This window comes from Trypanosoma equiperdum (genome assembly GCF_001457755.1).
Source record: "Trypanosoma equiperdum strain OVI genome assembly, contig: ctg_1888, whole genome shotgun sequence".
Taxonomy (NCBI): domain Eukaryota; phylum Euglenozoa; class Kinetoplastea; order Trypanosomatida; family Trypanosomatidae; genus Trypanosoma; species Trypanosoma equiperdum.
The window spans coordinates 23,109-41,754 of NW_027123935.1; the positions used below are offsets into that span (position 1 = coordinate 23,109).

At 51.1% G+C, this 18,646-nt stretch overlaps 6 protein-coding genes across 6 annotated transcripts; all 6 read right to left on the reverse strand.

Annotated features, from left to right (window-relative positions):
* Positions 1-502: 502 nt before the first annotated feature.
* TEOVI_000663500 (Sec7 domain containing protein, putative) lies at positions 503-6,694 on the reverse strand (the record flags this gene model as incomplete). The annotated part of the gene is made up of 1 exon (XM_067223509.1): positions 503-6,694. The coding sequence occupies one exon, from the start codon at positions 6,692-6,694 to the stop codon at positions 503-505; it is 6,192 nt and encodes a 2,063-aa protein (XP_067079610.1).
* Positions 6,695-7,220: 526 nt separating this feature from the next.
* On the reverse strand, positions 7,221-8,453 carry TEOVI_000663600 (mitochondrial calcium uptake 1; the record flags this gene model as incomplete). The annotated part of the gene is made up of 1 exon (XM_067223510.1): positions 7,221-8,453. One exon carries the CDS (start codon positions 8,451-8,453, stop codon positions 7,221-7,223), a length of 1,233 nt encoding a protein of 410 aa, XP_067079611.1.
* Positions 8,454-8,850: 397 nt separating this feature from the next.
* On the reverse strand, positions 8,851-11,943 carry TEOVI_000663700 (pitrilysin-like metalloprotease; the record flags this gene model as incomplete). Its single annotated transcript, XM_067223511.1, has 1 exon — positions 8,851-11,943. One exon carries the CDS (start codon positions 11,941-11,943, stop codon positions 8,851-8,853), a length of 3,093 nt encoding a protein of 1,030 aa, XP_067079612.1.
* Positions 11,944-13,558: 1,615 nt separating this feature from the next.
* TEOVI_000663800 (Golgi/lysosome glycoprotein 1) lies at positions 13,559-15,409 on the reverse strand (the record flags this gene model as incomplete). The annotated part of the gene is made up of 1 exon (XM_067223512.1): positions 13,559-15,409. The coding sequence occupies one exon, from the start codon at positions 15,407-15,409 to the stop codon at positions 13,559-13,561; it is 1,851 nt and encodes a 616-aa protein (XP_067079613.1).
* Positions 15,410-15,986: 577 nt separating this feature from the next.
* Positions 15,987-16,559, reverse strand: TEOVI_000663900 (uncharacterized protein; the record flags this gene model as incomplete). The annotated part of the gene is made up of 1 exon (XM_067223513.1): positions 15,987-16,559. The coding sequence occupies one exon, from the start codon at positions 16,557-16,559 to the stop codon at positions 15,987-15,989; it is 573 nt and encodes a 190-aa protein (XP_067079614.1).
* Positions 16,560-17,674: 1,115 nt separating this feature from the next.
* TEOVI_000664000 (cytochrome c1, heme protein, mitochondrial, putative) lies at positions 17,675-18,451 on the reverse strand (the record flags this gene model as incomplete). The annotated part of the gene is made up of 1 exon (XM_067223514.1): positions 17,675-18,451. The coding sequence occupies one exon, from the start codon at positions 18,449-18,451 to the stop codon at positions 17,675-17,677; it is 777 nt and encodes a 258-aa protein (XP_067079615.1).
* Between the last annotated feature and the right edge of the window lie 195 nt (positions 18,452-18,646).

Genomic DNA, 18,646 nt, shown 5'->3' on the forward strand with positions numbered 1-18,646 from the left:
CACCTATGCCACCGCCGTTCTATTTTTTCTTGATCACACGTACGGTCCTGCTACCAAATAGATCCGATGAACAGGGCATAACAGGTAAGGGAAGAAAGAATATTACCCGCGCCGTAGATACAGCCATACAAATGCACGGCTGTCGTTCCCTCCCTTTTCCCTCTCTTGGTTGTTTTTCTTCGTTGCCACCGGGCACCGCGGCAGTGACAAAATGGAGGAGGATACAATAAATCACGCTCATACCCCCTATCTCATTTGCTGTACGTTAAGTTGCCGCCCGGAGAAGATAAAGAGAGGGAGAGGGTCAAGTGGCGCACCCCCGCGTTTTGTTTTTTTGCCTTCTGTTCAAATTACTTTCCACCTCGTGTTATTTCTCTCGGATGATTGTGATTGTTTTTGTTACTTTCATTTTTTTTTCTGCGTCCTGTTTAGCTCCCCCACGTTAGTTCCTTCCTTCTTTTTATGACTCAACCTCATGCCGGGGGGACCCCATTCAAGCCCATCAACGCTGCTGAGCTTCAATATACCATGTCAGATAGTCTCGCACCGTCGACACGATGGAGCCACCAGCCGCGGTCAACAGCTGCACAAGTCCCTTAAAAACCTCCGGGTCACGCACAACATCAGCGAGTTCCGATTGGCGCTGCCCCGTTAACGCTGAGGTCTCGGGATCCAGCTGGTACATCAGATTCTTTACCCAATGGACTACTACGGAGGTGAGCTCCTGGTACATCCCTACATTGCAACTACGCACATGTTGTTGCTCTCGTGGGCTTAGTTGTTGGCCAACGGGGCTATCCGACATGCTGTCACCCGTCCGTCGCGGTTTACGCGATCCAGATGACAACGATTGCACAAAGGCCACCTCTTCAAGAATTTCTACAAGTACGTGCCGTAGGTGGGAGAAATCCATCTGCAAAGCGAGCGACAAGTAGGCGTTTAACCCCCCACGCACGGCGGTGTGCGGGAGTAGTGCACTACTTTTGCTCAGCGGTGTTGCTTCACGACCTTTGGTGACGGATTGCATGACAAACTGATCCATCTCAGATGCGTGATTGACACGCCAAAGCACGGCAAAAAAAGCCCCTTCGGCATCAAGCAGTAATTCAGCCATCAATTTGTAATTACACGGGGGTGGGGACCACCATACCGGCTGCTCACACCCTTCTGTGGTACTCGCACCTTCATCACCGCTAAAAGGTCTCTCGGACCTTGTGTACATAGCGGGCGTGATAGCCGCCAACACCTTCGGCAATGGAGACAGCAGTGGCGCCATCAAATTGCAGTACTCCACGAGCTGCTCGTCGGAAAGCACAGTGGAGTCAGTGCCTGACGAAAGACCCTCCTCGCACCCAGCAACAGTCCCCTGTTTCTTTCCTGGGAGGTCGTTGGGAGCCACCTTCGAATGCTCAGACACCTGCTCTTCATGCAACATTCTCATGCTCAGCGTGACACAACCGCGGCTTCCAGTAATATTACACGGGTCGGAAGCCGACAAGGCACGAATGGCACTTCGCCCTGCCTTCGAGTAGGCCCCCAGCATCTGCGACAACCCGGCATCCCAACGGCTGCCGACATACTGGGCATTATGCGGCACGATAGATTGTTTGAAAAGATGGGTATCGAGAAGCACAAGACTGACACTGTTGATGATAGCGTTAAGACACCGGTCACCCGCCGCCTTCTCCCGGGCGGCGGATGATTCGGAAAGCTTTCCGAGAGCTGCCACGCACAACGTGGCGCATTGCATCATGGAACGCACGGCCAGCGGTCGAACATGTGAAGAGGACTTTTGCGATACGGCAAGCGGTAGCAAGCACCGCTCCATAACGACTGCACCGAGTGAAGCCACGTCCTCCAGTGATGCATCTACGATTAGTTCATGCGACATGAAATTTAAAAGCTGTGGAAGTGTTGCGTGGAAGGCCACAGCTGGGCACTTCCGCATCGTCGGCGGCGTGCGAAGGTTCAAAATGGCGAAGCTTACTCTACCCACGTCTTCCGCCGCCTCCGGAGTGTTCGCCGAAGATTTAGAGCCTGGTGCAGTGTGTCCCAGAAGTACTTGTAATACGGTATCAGCTAGTTGCACAGCGAGGTGCTGCTTTTGGTCGCGTACACCCAATTGCTTTGAAACAGCCCGTAGCACCCCTATAGCCTCCGTTCGCGTTTCTTGGGTATGGCAGCCCAAAAGCATGCATATACGCTCCAACGCGTGCAGCACGGTAAAGTCATCCTGCCCTTGTATTCCTTGCAGTAAACGTCGCGTCAGCTGCACTTGTACTTCATTTAGGCCGTCGACCTCATAGTCATCTTCGTCTGAGGTCACCGCTGTCGCCTCTAATGAGGTTGTCACTTCGCGGTTAAGTGCGGCGGTGCAAACACAGGACAGCTGCGCTAGGCACGACTGGGCGCTCTCCACGTCACTACACATTCCACCAACGTAAGCTACGTTACAAAGGAGCGATAACAGCACATTAAGGGGCTCCTGCCGCATCTGAACGCTTGGGGGCACACTGCCGGCGCCACAGCAGATGAGAACGAGTTTTTGCAGCACGTGAACGGCTAAGCTGCAGGTCTCAGTGCCAACAGTGCTCTTACCTGAGAGCGCATGAGCCACTGAGTGCAACAGCCTTTCCCACACCAACGCCATGGTAAATGAGACACGTGTTTGAACACCGCGTGTCGTTCGTTGCTTAACGGAACTCTCCGCTAGAACGGTGCACGAAACCAACTCCTTCACTCCTTGCAACATATGCATTTGCACTACTGACGAGTTCACGCAGCGTTCGTGGCACATCTGAAAGAAACAAAAGCAGTTTGCAAGCTCCGTGAGTTTAACAGCTTGATGTGAACAGTTAGCGTCACGGACGCAGGAGTTCCACACAACGCTGAGGACGTCTACAACGAAACTTGTCACGGCGTGCAGGCACTCGTCTCCTTTCTCCCTTCGCGCTTCAACGACGTCCACCAGTGCCGGCATAACAATGCCACTGAGATCACGAACATTAATTAAATTAGTAACAACGGGACCCAGCTCCTGGTCGTGGGAAATGACAGAGTAGCTGAGTACTCGGCGCACGACGTATAGGGCAGCAGTTAGAGTCGGGAAATCCATGCCTTGGTCCCGCAACAAGGCTGCAACACCCTGCAGTAACTCACGAACTGCTACCACGATCACGGGCGGGGCTTCATGAACGCTCATATTACAGTATTCCCGAGTGATTTCCTCCAGGTGGCCGAAGAGTGACTCCATTTGCACCAATATTGCCCTTCGTTGCTGCTGTTGTGACTGCGACTGCTGTTGATATGACTGCTGGGACTGCGTTTGACTCTGCTCCTTACGGATGGTAACCAGCAGCTCCACCACCGGCAACCAGCACCTGGAGGAAAAGTGTACACTGTGCCGAGAGGACGCAACCTCGAGCAAACAACCGTGGCAAACGTCCCGTAGGGAATCAAAAGCGGAGAGCCGCACCAGTGCCATTTGTGCGGCATCACATTCCGTGTGCAGACCAAAGGCCGCCGACAAAAGCAGACTGCTGCGCAGTCCAGTCGCGTAGAGCGGCAGGGCGTCTTCCGGAATTTGGTTTCCGTCCACAGCAGCTCCAAACACTGCATTAAGCGAGGGCCACGTGCTCAGGAACAAATCCTGTGTGACGCTCGTCCAATATTCTTGTTCCGTGTCTCCACCCTCCCGTATCTCACCATCATCCTCGCATAGTCTGCTGCTGCGAAAGAGCAGCTCACGCGTTTCATCCGTAAGACGCCGCCGCACTACATTGAATTCCGCCTCTTTGCGATCTTCACTTGTGAAGAAGAACGCATCCATCCTCATGTGTGACACCACTGAGCCACGTCGCTTCGCTTCTGTTAGCATGGACTCGTGCACGTTGGACAAAGAGCGTGTGCTGACCTCCTCGAAGACGCTGTCCGTGAAGCGACGGGGGAAATCTTTATTGTCATTGCAACCTCGCATCTGCGCGTAAAAAGAGGCCGCAGTCATTTTTGTCGTGGAGACGTTTGGGTTGTGCAGGTTGGTATTCAACATGATAATTCCTATACCAGCAATGAAACACGCATCCTCCGATGCGAATGGAAAGACGTCCGTATCCACGCAACTCCTTGATCCTGCCTTATAGTATGCACTGCAGAAGAACTCGATGAGACGCTCAATTCGCTGTCCCTCCTTGGGCAGCTTCACGACACGGAACAGTTCCCTCAGTCCGTTTATGAGTGTCTTTCCAGCCAGCGGTAGCAAGTCCATGAAAGCTCGACATACCTGGAGAGATATAACAGCTGGGTATGACAGAATCTCTGCAACTGCATCGGAGTTCAGCGACGGAGTTTCCATAAGGAACTGCGCGATGTGTTGCACCTTCTCCTCGGCCTGAGGCGTGGCGGGCTCCGGTATATGACGGTGCGACCAATTATTCTCCGCTATGGCGCGGTCAGCCTCTGTTTGCCACTCCTCGTCCCTGATGTTAAATAACTTCCGTAGCCCCTTTATGGGTGAGCTATTGATGGCTTCTACAAAACGCAGCTGTTCTATTTTCTTCTTCCGGTTTAGCAACCTTGGAAGCGGCTTCCAGTTGGACAGGCCAGTGTTCTGGGGAATCTGTTTCGTTAATATTTCTACCACCAGCGCGAGGCCGTGAAGCGCCAGAAATGGCACGGATCGCTGCATCATAACTGTACCGTCATCTGCGAAACTAGCGCAATTCACTGTCTGAGTCACGTTAGCGGAGTCGCCTCCACCAGTTTCAGCGTAAACGATGCTTTCGTTGCTGGCCTCTGCGTTGCCCACAGCGCTGCCGCTCGCAGTGCCTGAGGCGCGTGGTTTCGGACCCTCGATGTCCACGAACTCCTCCGGCCTCGCCGTGCAAACCGCCCGGGAGAGCACGGTGACAACCTTCTGGATCAAATTGAGCTGGTGCCAGTGAACATTGAGGTCAAAGCGACGGTAGCAACGTAAAAGAAGTGGTGCCTCACCCGAAACGGCCGAGCCTTGAAAAAACGTATCGATGATATGATGAAGGAAAGATCGTTGCATAAAGGGCGGTGTGCTGTCAGACCCCAGTAATCCAAAGATTCCATTACAGTAGATGGAGCCAACCTCCGTGGAGAGGCAGTCAGGACATGACGTCACGACCCGTCGGAGGGTCTCCAAACCGGCATCCAACACCGAAGGCCGCAGGGACATGACACAGTTGAAAATGCCATCTAATATGCGCTTCCTCCAGTTGTCGTGTCGTAACACGTACTCCAGTTCCGCGGCACTTCCTTCGCACAGCTCACTCACGGTATCCTTCAGTAAACGAACCGCCAAGAATTGGCCCTCGGCACGATCACCGCAGTGCTGAGCAACACACGCCGTGTATTCTGGGGAGAAAGATGTAGCTAACACCGACTCCAGCACACAGCAGAGAATGCGGTGGCTTCGTGAATGGATTGGCACGTTATCATCAAACTCTGTGGACCTTGATAACGTCACAGAATCATCCACTGAGGCATCACCGCACCTACTCAAGTGCGAGGTACGTCCATACCACTTTGCAAACCCAAACAGATTACTTACAACGTCACTCTTTGTCGTCCGTTCATCCTCAGAGGCCGTGGCACTTTTAACTGACACAATGGAAAACAAGTACCCGACGACGGGGCGGACAAGACCCACGAGATGCGTAATACTTTCGAGCAACGTGGGTCCGAGTAGCCGTTTCAGTTCCTCCACCCGCTGCTCTGCCATGCACCGGTCCTCCTCGTCATCGGCAGCGCGTACCTCACCGTTGTGACCGTTGCCAGTAGCCTCGACCATGTCCTGTATATGACCTATCTCGCGGGATGCAAATTGCCTCTCAAAATGAACGACGCATTGACGCAACTGCTTCAGAATATCTATACACACCTGTACTGCGAAGCGCACCGAAGGAAAGTCTGTCGACCCTGAAAGCGTATCAACACAAATTCCTATAGTGTTCCTACAAACGTTAATATCGTGTCCGAGACTCACGAACAATGGGTTGCTTTCTTTACGGCGCGCAGCGCCATTTCCTCCTGCCTCCCCTCCATTGTTCGCAGTTGGATCGTCATACACTTCCCTAAGTACCTGCCGCAGGGTGTTGTCGATGATGGAAAAGCAACGAGTGATGACAATACGCGCTGCGTTGCGCGCAATATTGCGTAACTTACCGTTCTCCGATGAAGTACCAACAAACAAGGTGGCAAGAAACCTTGCAAGATCCTCCAAATTTCGTTTAGATAAGTCACTGGAGAAGCCCGCATTGGGGTCTGGGTGGACCAGTTGGCCTCTCTCATCGCCTTCAGCTGCCACCGCCGTCGCGGGTGAAGGGTCTTCACACGGTGACGCGCTTGGTGAAGAATTTGGTGGGGGTTTAGGGTCTTCAGCAGCCCCCGTGTCGGCCTCGGAGGCGCCTTGACGCAACGGTCCCGACGCCTCACCACCAGTTCTTTCAGTAACTGAAGCGTTACCACTTGCAGACCCTGACGATGTCGTTGCATCCCCTAAACTCACCTCTTTTATCCATTCATCGACGTTCCGAAGTACCTCCTGTAGTTTCCCCTTAGGGGTTCCGCTCACCACGTGTCGTGCCTGCAGGAGAAAGGCATGCAATTGAACCATAAAAGTTGCGCGGTTCTCTAGGTCCACCACCGTCTTATTTGGTGCGAGCTGCATCGGTCAGTGTCCCACTAATAGGCAAACAAGTTCACCCTAATCCTTGTTACTTCCTTCCTTTCCTTTCCTTTCCCCTCTTTAACAATGCACCTTTTCGTGCGTCCTAATTACGAGCGGCTTCCTACTTCACTTACTCACCAAGTTCCACATTTCGAGTACAAAGATATTAGGAGGGAGAAAACAGCCAAATCAAACACAGGGGGAGTGTAAGGCCAAAGACCAAAATGTGTAGGTGGGGCGCAAAGCGAAGGCAAAAGAAGAATCGAACAGACTTACTTCGAACAGAAGTACGGATTGCTTTCATCCGAAGAAGCAAAGGATAGATAAAGATCGCACTCACCTAACAGCTGCGATGCAGCAGTGATAGCCTCGATGAGCTGCAGCGGCATCAGCAACAATCGGTCGCTCACGGCAACGCATCTAAAAATTAGTAACGGCAACTAGTCCACACCAAAAACGAACGCATAGGCGAGATTGTACACGGAAGTCACAGTAGCAGCGACGGAAAGAGTAGTTCGATCCATTACTAACCTACTGAGCCCCTGAGTGTTTCCCCAACGCACTCCACAAGTCGTGTTGGAAAGTGCTTTACCTCACGAGGTTCGTTAGCACTGGAGCCACTGTACTGATAACTCAGCTTTCGCTTCATCAAGGAGATGAATTCGTCAAAGTCCAGTGCACCGTCTCCGTTACGGTCAAAGAGGGCCATAATAAGGTCGAGCTCTTCCTCTTTGAATGGTCTCACACCAGCTGCCTTCACAACGCGGTTAAATTCACGCTTTCCCAGTGAGAGTCCTGACTCCATGAAAAGACGCACCGCCTCCCCTATAGTATCTGCTTCACGCATAACCTGATGAAAGCCAATCCATTGGTCCACCGTGACCGTTGTGTTAATCCCTCTCATCCTTCGTATGTTCTCCACTACGTAAAAAGGTACATTGCTTCCAATCATCTGTTTCGCCAAAAGTTTTCCAAACTCCTCGGCACCGATGCAACCAACATTATTGGGGTCGAACAGGTGAAACTCCGCCCGCCAGATGGCCTCATTAATGGCATTAATACTCCCCTCCATCTCGTCGTAGGAGCAGCGAAGTTCCCCATCATCGCCAAAGAGTCGCCTGACAATTCCGTTCTTGCAGCCGGTTGTCAGGGAATTCGCCTCGTTAGCGGTGCAGCCCAAGCCGCGCAGAACACCTGCAAACTCACTAAGTCCTAGGGTACCAACCCTATCCTTGTCTACGATAGTGAATAACATGCGGATGTCCTTCAACTTTGCCGTCAATAAAACCATGAGGAACGTATACTCGGTTAAGTTGAGACAAACATTGCCGTCAGCATCCAGCGAAGCAAAGAGATCAGACATATCTTCTAGCGACGAAGCCCCCAGGGGTTCATCCTTCCTGAGGACTAACACTGAGCGCACAAAGTCCTCCATTGTCATAAGCATCGCCCCGTCGTCGGCTGACCGCACCGACGCATAGTGCCTGAAGCGGCTCTTAATGCTACGCAAGTAATAGGGAATTAGGTACTCCGGAGTGGCCAGGGGGTGACACAGAACCGTAGCGGCACCCCAGGAGGAGGCACCGATGCAGGCCACACAAAGGGTGAGTGCTGTGCACCCCATGCGACTGTCACCAACGATACGTTGACACATCTCACGCAGCCACAGTCGCGACCACAGCATGGCGGTAACGGAATATGAATGGCAGTGTCCAGCCTGAGGAAAGGAAACCTTGACCGCTCGCCATATTGAGAGCATCCCTTTTTTTTTATATTTTGTCTCTGTGCTCCCCTTAGAGCTGAATAAACAAATGATGTTCACTCTGACAGCAAACCTTTGTGTGCTTCCCGACACACGGACACATCGCGAAAAGAAGCAACGCAAAAGCGGAAAGAAAACGTGGAAAGAAAAAAGCAGACAGAGCAGCGAGCGGAACAGAGGTCCGTCACCTAACATCTGCAGGCAAAGTTAGTTATCAATCCGTTAAATACGCACCTCCCCCTACCACCAATAGTGCCCAATACTACAGGTCATAAGACGTTAAGACTGCCAACTGCCATCAACGTAACGTTCAAACGTCCAAGGAAAATCTTGGCGACAACATAAATGTAGAAGAACAAGAAGTCAATGCACAAAAGCGGGTGCACGGGCAACGCTACTCTTTCCGCTCCTCGGGGCGCAGGATGCCAACAACCGCCCCATGATTTTTACCGACGTCGAAGTATCGGGCGACCTCAACTACATCTTTTGGCTCAACGCTTAGGAGAGCGTCACGCATTTCTTGCTTCTGCTCCGGTCGGATTCCGTGAAGGAAATATGACTCACCAAAACTGTCTGCGGCATAGGGCGCGTCAATCCCCGCAAAAAGCCGGAGCTTTGACTCGTCCACCCGCAGCTGGGTAACATTGCTTGCCTCACTCAGCCAATCCCCTGCCTCTTTGAATACACGAACCGTCGCTTCGGGTGTGGGGTCACGGTAGCTAGACATGGTAACACCACCCACCTCTGCACCTAATGTGGCCTTAACCCCTGACCCATAGGCTCCCCCTTCCTCACGAACACGACGGTGCAAATATTCGTTGGCGAGCAACTGGCATGCAACCCGCAGCGGCGCTTGCTGTTTATGGGTCCAGTCCAGGTCGTTCGCTATAGCGATGGCGGCATAAGAGGTGTCGATAGGTAAACTCCTGCACAGTTCAACAACGTCTTCGCGTGCTATGCGCCCCAAGGAGGGGAGACATGCACACGAAGACGTATCTTCTCCTTTTGGGAAGCCGCTTAGAAATGAAGCAAGCATGTTCTCCACTTCACACCGGTGCTGCTCCTCACATGTTGCCCACAACACGCCGCGACAGAGGTTTGCGGCAAACGACTGCACAAAGCATGAATGGTGTTCAAGTATCGTTGCAACTGCTGAGTGGGAGATGCCCTCGTTGCTGCTTTGAAGTTTCTCAAGCATCTCTGAGGCGTAACTTGACTGGGCCAAACCATGCCATGACTCTCTCACAGCGCCACAGCGAGTCAAGTGCGACACCGCGAGGGAGGTGGCCACACGGTTGCCCTCATGTTGTAGCCGCTGAATCACACCCGAACAACGGGCCTTCGCCACCGAGAGGGTACGGCCACGCACCCCATCATCCTCAACGGAGGTGTGTGGCTCCAGAAGTGTCATTTTGAGTAGTTCCAGCGCATCGTGTAGTTTCTCTTTAGTCGTGTAAAAGCCGTAAGCGGTTCCAGTAATGTACTCTGACTTGTTGCAATATGACTGATTGAGTTGCGGGGAGAAAGAGAATCCGCCGCAGACGAGGTCGGTAGCAATGGAAAGTTCTTTAAACGTGTATTTTCCTGCTCCGAGACTTCCTAGCAGGGAATGGGAAAGGGGTATACCCGCAAGTGCATCATTCTCTGCCTTCTCAAGAAGCAACACCGTAGCCGCACTAAAAGGTGCCAGACCGTGCACATACACCAAGCCATTTGTTGGGTACCCAATCGTGTACACCCCCACTGGTGGTTTCAGAGGAGGAGGAGCGCGTAACAGAGAAGTATTCTGCCCATCAGCCTTTGGTTGTGGCAGTGGCTCCTGAAAGGATTGACGGGGGATGTCACCTACCTTCAGAGTCGGTAAAATGTCACCGTTCTGCGGTGCCCGCACACGCTCGAGCCATTTCTCTGTTTCCTTTTTTATTTCGTCTTTTTGGGCATCCGTTGCTCCATCATTAAGTTTCTCTTCCATATGGGTGATCGTATCGCGAAGGGAATCTAGGAAATCCTTCTTAGCAGACACCGACACCAGCGCACGATGGGGGTTGTTGAGGAGATTCCGCGAAATGCGTGGCAAAAGCGACTTGGCCTGTTCAGCCTCCAGTTGCCGCAGATGCGGCAACCAATCGATAAAGTCCAAAGGGTTGTTCTCCGCTCGACATAGCCCCATGGCACAGAGACCCGTACAAAGGTTAACGCCATAATCTGCCGCTCGATGCCGTTGTTGAAGTTCCTCCTGAAAAATGACCGATTGTACGCGCCGTTGCTCAAATCCCTCCTTGGATACCCTCTCCAACGCTGTAATCACAGCGCTAAGTACCTCTTCGTCTGAGTTGGCACGAGCTTCGTCGACTCCTTCGACCCCGTAAGAAACGAGTGGAGACGCCAAATAACTACTGTAGCCATTCATAGGAGCGTAGCGGCTGCCAATCTGTGATTCGATCAGAGCCTGGTAAATAGGGGAACTGGGGCCACTGGACAAAAGTATATCTAAAACACTAAGCTCCACAATATCCTTCATGTTTTTATCCTCCTTCTGGACCCCAAAGGAAACAGACACACGCTTTTGGCACTGCGGGTTCCCCATAGGATTAAGTGGTCCCTCCATGGTCACTCTCTTTGGCTCTGCGAAGCGGTTCTTCTCTGCCAAACCAAAAACAGCAACGACCTCGCCCCTTTCAAACGATGAGAAGTACTCATTTAGGGTGGCCATCCAACTCCCAGGGTTCTGCTCACCGTAGGTAATGGTAATGCTGTTGGTAGGGTGGTAGTGCCTCTTATGGAAAGCCACCAGCTCCTCGTATGTGAGCTTCAGCACCTCCGGCGGATAACCACCAGATATATGTTCGTAATGAGTGTTGGGGAGCATAGTCTTCATGAGTGAGTGGGCGTAGTGCTGGGAGGGCTCCGAGACAACGCCACGCATCTCGTTGAAGACGACCCCATTATACACGAGTCGCCTTTTCGCCGAATCATCTTCCTCCACCTCCACACGGTGTCCCTCCTGCTTGAAGTCTTCGAGGCGCAACAATGGGTGGAACACCGCGTCCAGGTAAACATCAAGAAGGTTACAAAAATCTCGTGCATTTGTTGTGGCAAAGGGGTACAACGTGTAATCAGCCCCTGTCATCGCATTCATAAAGTTGTTTAAGGATCGCTTTAGCATCATAAAGAAAGGGTCCCTAACGGGATACTTCTTGCTTCCGCAGAGCGTGGTATGCTCCAACACGTGTGAAATGCCTTTATTATCTTTGGCCGGGGTGCGGAAGCCGATGCAGAAGGTGCAATTGCGATCGTTAGTATCGAGGTGATAGTAAAGGGCCCCGGTAGAGTCGTGTTGCCATTCGTAAGCCGTAATATTGAGCTCGTCAAACCTGCGCGTCGACTTATGCGTGAAACCATGGGCGTTCTTCAACTTCAGGAGAGGGTGCCCACCGCGCGGCATGGCGCTCGCAGCACAAAGCGGAACAGCACAACGTCGAATCATGTCGCTAACCTTCTTGACGGTACCACCAATTTCACGTGACTTGTCTACAGTTTTCTTGATCACACTCCTTATTACCCCTTCTTCCTTCTTTGCTCTTGCTCCGTCACTACACAATATAACGGGAAAAGGATCAACACAACGACGACAGCAAGGGAAGGAGAAACAACATAATCGGACATTATTATTGTGAACACAGAGTCAAAGCAAGTGGCTCCCCCGCAAGCCTCCTCACAACCGCTAGTGCCCATGCTACCAGCGCTGCATGACATGCGAGAGGGCTGGCACACGAACATGTATCCCTCAGTTTATTTGTTGCCTACAACAGGAGGGGAGACAATGTGGCGTCCACCCCAAGCGGAGAAGAGCCAATAGGTCATTCATAAAAGTACTAAAAAACAATGGGAACAACTGCGTGCCAACTTCAGTAGAGAAGCAGGATAATAGGGAGGAAAAGCGTACGATAAGTGGTACAAGAGGAAGACAAAAATGAAGGAAACATTAACGTTGTTGGTGGGGACCGTGGAAGACCCCGTTTGAATGAAGCAAGAGAAGATAAGGACCAATCATCCCAGAAAATGACATCAGCATCCACTTGCAAACACTTGCGGTTGCTCACCTCTCCCTCTTCCCTTTCCCACACTAATTTGTTCCCCTCTCAAATCCCTGTAACACACGCTGTCCTTCTACCCCCCCCCCCCCCAGTGACCTCATGCGAAAAGTCTCGCACCCCGATGCCATCCAACGAAACCTTCTCAGGGGGGCCCGGAAGCAAAAGGAGGTTTAAGTAAGAGTCCGTGGAGTGCGTTTTGAAAGCACCTTACAGTCGATTGTTTCCTTCCGCAGAAGGTTTTGGCTTTTTATCACACAACTCCACTTCTTCAGGAGCACACAGTCGTGCCTCCCCACCCACAATTCTCTGGGTTACGTATTCCTTTTTTGACTGTTTATGTCTTATGTTGTTCATTCAGCTCTTGGATTCTTTGACACCTTGTTTTTGCATAGCATTTCATTTCGTATGAATAAGATTGTTCCGTTTCCTTAGTTTCCCTTTTTTCTTTACAATGTCTGTTGGGAGGGATGTTTCACCCTGATATTTTAGTTTCTTTCTCCCTTTCTTCCTTTCACCTATTTGATGTTGTTTGACGATTTGAAATTTAGGTCCATCTGCCACTCCGCTCCCGCATTTCTGCTGCCTATCCGTGTAGTACACCAACCGTACCACATCCAACACCCTTCATCAATTTACCTAGATCTTAAAAAGCATTTTCTTCTTTTTATTTTATGTGGAGGCATCTCCCCGGAACACCCTAGACATTTTTCTCTCCACTTTAAGTACAGGCAGAACGCATACGCTGTGTTTCCCTTTTCTTTTTTTTTTTTAAACCCCCCGATAGGCCCTTCCTTTTTGCCCTCCCTTTAGTTTTGTTTGTTCGCTTTTCATTTCGCCTTCATACCCCACCTGCCCGTACTCTCAATCACACTACAAAATTTCCCCCTTTCCGCCTTCTCCATGCTTTTCTTTTTTTTTTCTCCCTTAAACATTTTTTCCTCGTTCCGGAAGGGTCCATGTTCTTCAAACACCCACTGCTACCTGGTACTCTCGTCAACCGTTCAACTAATCCTCCACCTCAATGACGGAGCCTTTCGTACCGGCCGAGTTCACCGCCGCACCGGCGGTTGGGATGTTGGAGATGTACATATCATCCACATCCTCGTCTTCGACTCCAAAGTTGACGAAGTACTGACGGTTTTCACGATACTTAAGCACTCCGTAGACCACAAGGCAGGCGACGGCAACCACTGTACCACATATTGCAAAGATTGAAAGTACGCGACCCCAACCCATCCTAGGGTTAGGGTCGTCACCGAGCGCGAACATATCCCTGCTTCCTTCTGCTGATTCGATGCCTGCCGCCGCAAGCGCTTCCGAACCCTGCTTTGATGCAGATATGATGTAATTTTGACGCTCTACTGTGTCACATGTGCGGTCTTCACCCAGTTCCTCACAGAAGATTGATATGAACAGCCGCACACGGCCGTCCTTTCCGTGTGTGACGCGAGACAGGGCCATTGCCGTACGTGGCACGCACAGAGCCTTACTCAGGGTCTGCAGATAGTTGGACGGTAACGTTTTACTTTTCAGGGTTAGCATAATACTGTTGTACATGCTCCACCTATTCTCCGGAGTGTTGGGTGGTGCCATTGGGCAGAGTTCTTTTGTCACAGGGTCAACGGGCTGTCTGTAAGTGATGTTACCGTCGGCATTGGTGATGTCGGCAGCACTGTTGACGATGTCGATACTTGGCACCTCTACCCACGGCATTCCTGTGCGCTTGAAGCATACCTTATAGGCTCCCCCACGTTTGAGCACCCATGACCATAGCACAGAAGTCGCCTTTGGTCCAAATCTATCTTCAGGTTCAAGAGCAAGAGTTTCTGGCACGCCACCTGCAGCGGACGCGTCGCAATCCTCGGTATCTGAGACAAATTTTGCCTGGTTCCTTCGGGGGCGTGTGTCCAAATCGGATCCATAGAACTTGATGGTCGTACGCTTCATAACGTATACTTTTCCGTCAGCATTCTGGCCACCAACTACCTGGTAGTACGAAGGATTGACCTCAAAGCTGCGGACAACACCAACCTCTGTCACATCTTCCGTGTTTGCCTTGCGGCTACAGATACGATAGGCGCGTGCGGTATCGATGAAGACATCTCGGGCGGCGAACGTAGAAGTGTTAGCTCCGGTGAAGTCTTCGTCAAACAGTGGCGGGCTGGAAGGGTGACTCATCAAATAGCTATTGGAACCGGTGCTTGTTGAGCATTCTTCTTTTGCGCTGATAAGGAAAAACTCCTCGCGTTCTGAGACACCCCCTTTCGTACTGTCTGAGCTTCGGAAGATGAAGCGAGTCGGAACACTGTTCTTTGCGTGAACAATTCGCGGTTGAACACCAACCAGTACAGGAACGTCACTAACCGCTGCCACCTTAGCGTCATGTGTAAACCTGAAGGAGACGCGCGCCTCCAGACCACACTCATGGTTAGCCGCCGTATTAGCGAACACCAACGAAAGGTCTGACTTATGCGCAAGTCGAATTGCCACATCGGAGAGCGATCCACCTGCCATATCCTTCACATCGTATTCCTCCGTAACCTGCTCTCCAGACTTACTGTCCTTGTACGTGGCACGTACAAACAGGCGGAACGAGAATTCCGTCTGGTGGTCAATTTGGCACGGCCCGGGGCCCATGTCTTTTGCGTTAGTGGTATCAACCGGTTTCACTTCGTACGCAAGACAGTGAATCGTTAGATTCCGCCCAGGTTTGTCAAACCTTTGCACCACCCACTCCTTGCCTGGAAGCCCACCCCCTGTGTATTCATTTTCCGAGCAAGTAGGAAACAGACTCAGCGCCCGCACAGAGGCGTGCGACAGTTGGAGAAGTAGAGCAACAAAGAAAGAACGCCGCATCTCCCACCTTTTCTCTCACCTTCACGTTGTCTGTCACAATTCTTAACTGTCTTTCCACCCACACAATTTCCTTTCTTGTTTCGTTTCCTAATGTTTGATACTTGCACCGTCGAATCCTTCTCCCCACTCTTCCGGTTTTTGTCGGTTACTCTGCGTTGTGCTTCGCTCACACACACGTTCTTGGAGGCACGACCGTGTTTGCATGGTCAATATAGCACGAAGAGCAAGAAAAAGAACAAAGATGAGGGTGCAGAAGAGTCCACGGGTATGGAGGGCCGGAAAAGGGGAAATATGGTACAAATCAAAATGTGACACTTTATTTACTCACAAAGCGTGTGTGAAGAACGGACTTGCTTGTGTGTAAAAGCAAGCATGTGGTCACACACACACATACCACAAAACTCCTCGCGCCGACTCGTTCGAGGGAAGGGGCTTAAAGATTGCGTGGTGGGGGCGCTTTTCAGGCAGCACTGATGAGAGCAACCCAATGGGAAGCAACGATCTCGAAATGCAGGAAACTAGTCGCCTAATCCCCTCCCCTGTCAGCATGCTTTGTGATTACGTCCACCCCTTTTTCTCACTTCTTTCCACCCCCATCCTTACCCTTTTCTCCCGCACCGCCGGACCGCCTTGACGATCCACGCTCCTTTTGAAACAAATCCACAGCCTTCATGTTCACTTGGCGCATGCGGAACATAACTTTCGCCATCCTTCGTTTCACCTGATTGTCAAGTATCTGCTGCTGCCACGGCGATTCAAACGCCTCCTTGCTCTCTTTGTCGAACAACTCCTCCGTGTACCAGTGCTGTGCGGCTATTTTATTTTCATAAATGCCTGGGTATGTCCACTCCGGGCCAATAACCGGGTCTTTTTGGTCCTTGAAAATAGCTATGGGGAGCGACATACCCTCTTTCCCGTACGTATACACATTCAAGGGCACTTCCTTGACCTCTACAAGTTTACGGTGCTCCATGCGTCCATGGTGCGCCTGCTTGAAGCGGCGCCGCTCCCTCTCCAACTCCCGTTCAGTGGGGGCCGCATCGTATGGCAAATAGACCTGTTTATAGTCTGGCGTATCCGCCGGCTTGCCGGTACGTTTCAGGAGGAAAGGAGTTGCCCTCACCAACTTGAACGCGTTTATTTGCAGCATATCAATCCAACCATGAAGACGGTTGAGTTGCTGCAGCGGTGGCAAAGGAAGAAACAAACAAGTGGAATAAAATTAAACGCGCGAAGGTGGGGATAACACAAGTACAACTGAAACAGACAATGAAAAACTGATCATTCATCCTTCCTCACATCTCTGTTCAAACCAAGCCCATGTTTTTCACCGTTACTGCTGTTTCCCCGCTGTATCTTTTGTTGCGAACCGAAACAGTACAACAAGGCGCCGTATCGAAAACTTCAACAAACAACAACACACGAGTGCGCAACGAAGTCCCCTAAATCCTAACACCCTTCACCTTTGCAGTCCCCCCCCGGTGCATTAAATTTATCTATACCCGGAAACTACAAAATGAGGAAACGCCCTCTTCAACATCTCAAGCACGTTTTAATGCCCCTTCAGTTCTCTCAACATTTCTTCCTTATTCCCGCAAATTTACGGAACTGCGCCACTTGTTCGCAGCAACAAGTTCCCCCAACCCTTCATTACGACCAAGGCTCCACCCACCCCGGCCACACAGGTACTTTCATATACATGCCTCCATCTAATTTTCCTTGCTATAGTCTCTTGCTTATAATCACTACTTTCCTCTCTCCAACTTCCGCCCCCTGAGCACTCACCCGCTTCCTTTCGTTGCCACCGGCCACCCCAAGTATATGCACGGTGTGCATATATTAGCACAGCCTGTTCCTATTTGTTTTGGTGCAGTGCATATAAATGAACATACTGCTACGATTGTAGTAATGTTTGCTGTTGTCAATTTAACCCAGCGAGAAGCTCCCTAAAAGAAATAACGAACGGATGGGAATATTTAAAAGGAAAAGAATTACATTGTGATATCTATCTTCGTCCGCTACCTGGTCAAAGACTAACTGATAAAAAATTAGGTTAAGTAAACGTTCCCACAATCAAACGAATAGCAAAACATTCCTTTTGTTGTGTTAAGACGAACCCACGGACGAAAGAGAAAGCGGCCAGATCAGCCGGGAAAAAATAAGATTAGAAAGGGGGAGGAATAATTTCCATCGGGTGACATTTTGCCCGAATACCTATCCTCTCCCCTCTCGCTCCACATCATACAGGCTCCATACGATACACCATTACCATGTCTTCTTCCAGTAGCGGAAGGTTGTCCGTCCGTAAATGCGCCAGTTTGTGTTCTTCTGGCAGTAATGTAGCAGAATGCAGTTCACCAGACCCAGTGTAGTGAAACACTTCCAAAACATAACGCGACGGTCGTCGTACTCCGACTCAGCAGACCACCGAAGGAAGTTGACGACGTCCTTCGCCATTTGACTTATCGTTGCGGGCGTGCCATCCTCATAATCCACCATCCCGTCAGAGAGCGGGGGCGGCATAGAGAGGACGCAGTCCTTAAAGTACGGGTTCCAGAACTGGCCAGGTTTCAACTCAGGCGCAAAAGGGGGGATTTCCATCAACTCACCGTTGCCCCAGTTGTAGCCTGTGATGAGAGAAAAGATGTAATCCGGACCCCCCTCCTTGCCAAACACCGAATGTTGAAGATCCGGCGGCTCAGAGCCATTGTTGGCAAACTGCGCCGCGCGCTGGTTCGGAAACGGAATGGGAAGCGTGTCTGTCGGTTTGCCAGGTCGTGGGTTCAACATTCCCTGTGCATCCGGAGCTGAATCAACCACTTCATACTGCGAGGCCAACTGTTTGATCTCTTCACGTGTCATGAAGCCTTGAAAGTGCGTGAAAGTCATGCGACCCAGGGGGTGACACGGTGCGAACACTTCAGTGTATATTTGGCGGCCACGTCGTACGGAGGGCCAATCCAAGCTGTGCCAGATCTCAAAGCGATCGTTGTGATTCCAGTACCAATCCCTTTTGATGGGGTGAGCTTTCTTACCTGCCATGTTTGTTATGTTCTGCAGACTACAGAAAAGAGGGTAAAAGTGTTGTCTCATTTTCCGCGGTAGATGACGAAAAACGACAGAAACCATGGATTGAACCAATGGGTAAAGAACGCGAGCACCAAACTCATGCATATAAACTTCAATTACAAGCAACGAAATCTACGAGAGGCGTCGACGAGATAGGTGAAAGAGTTT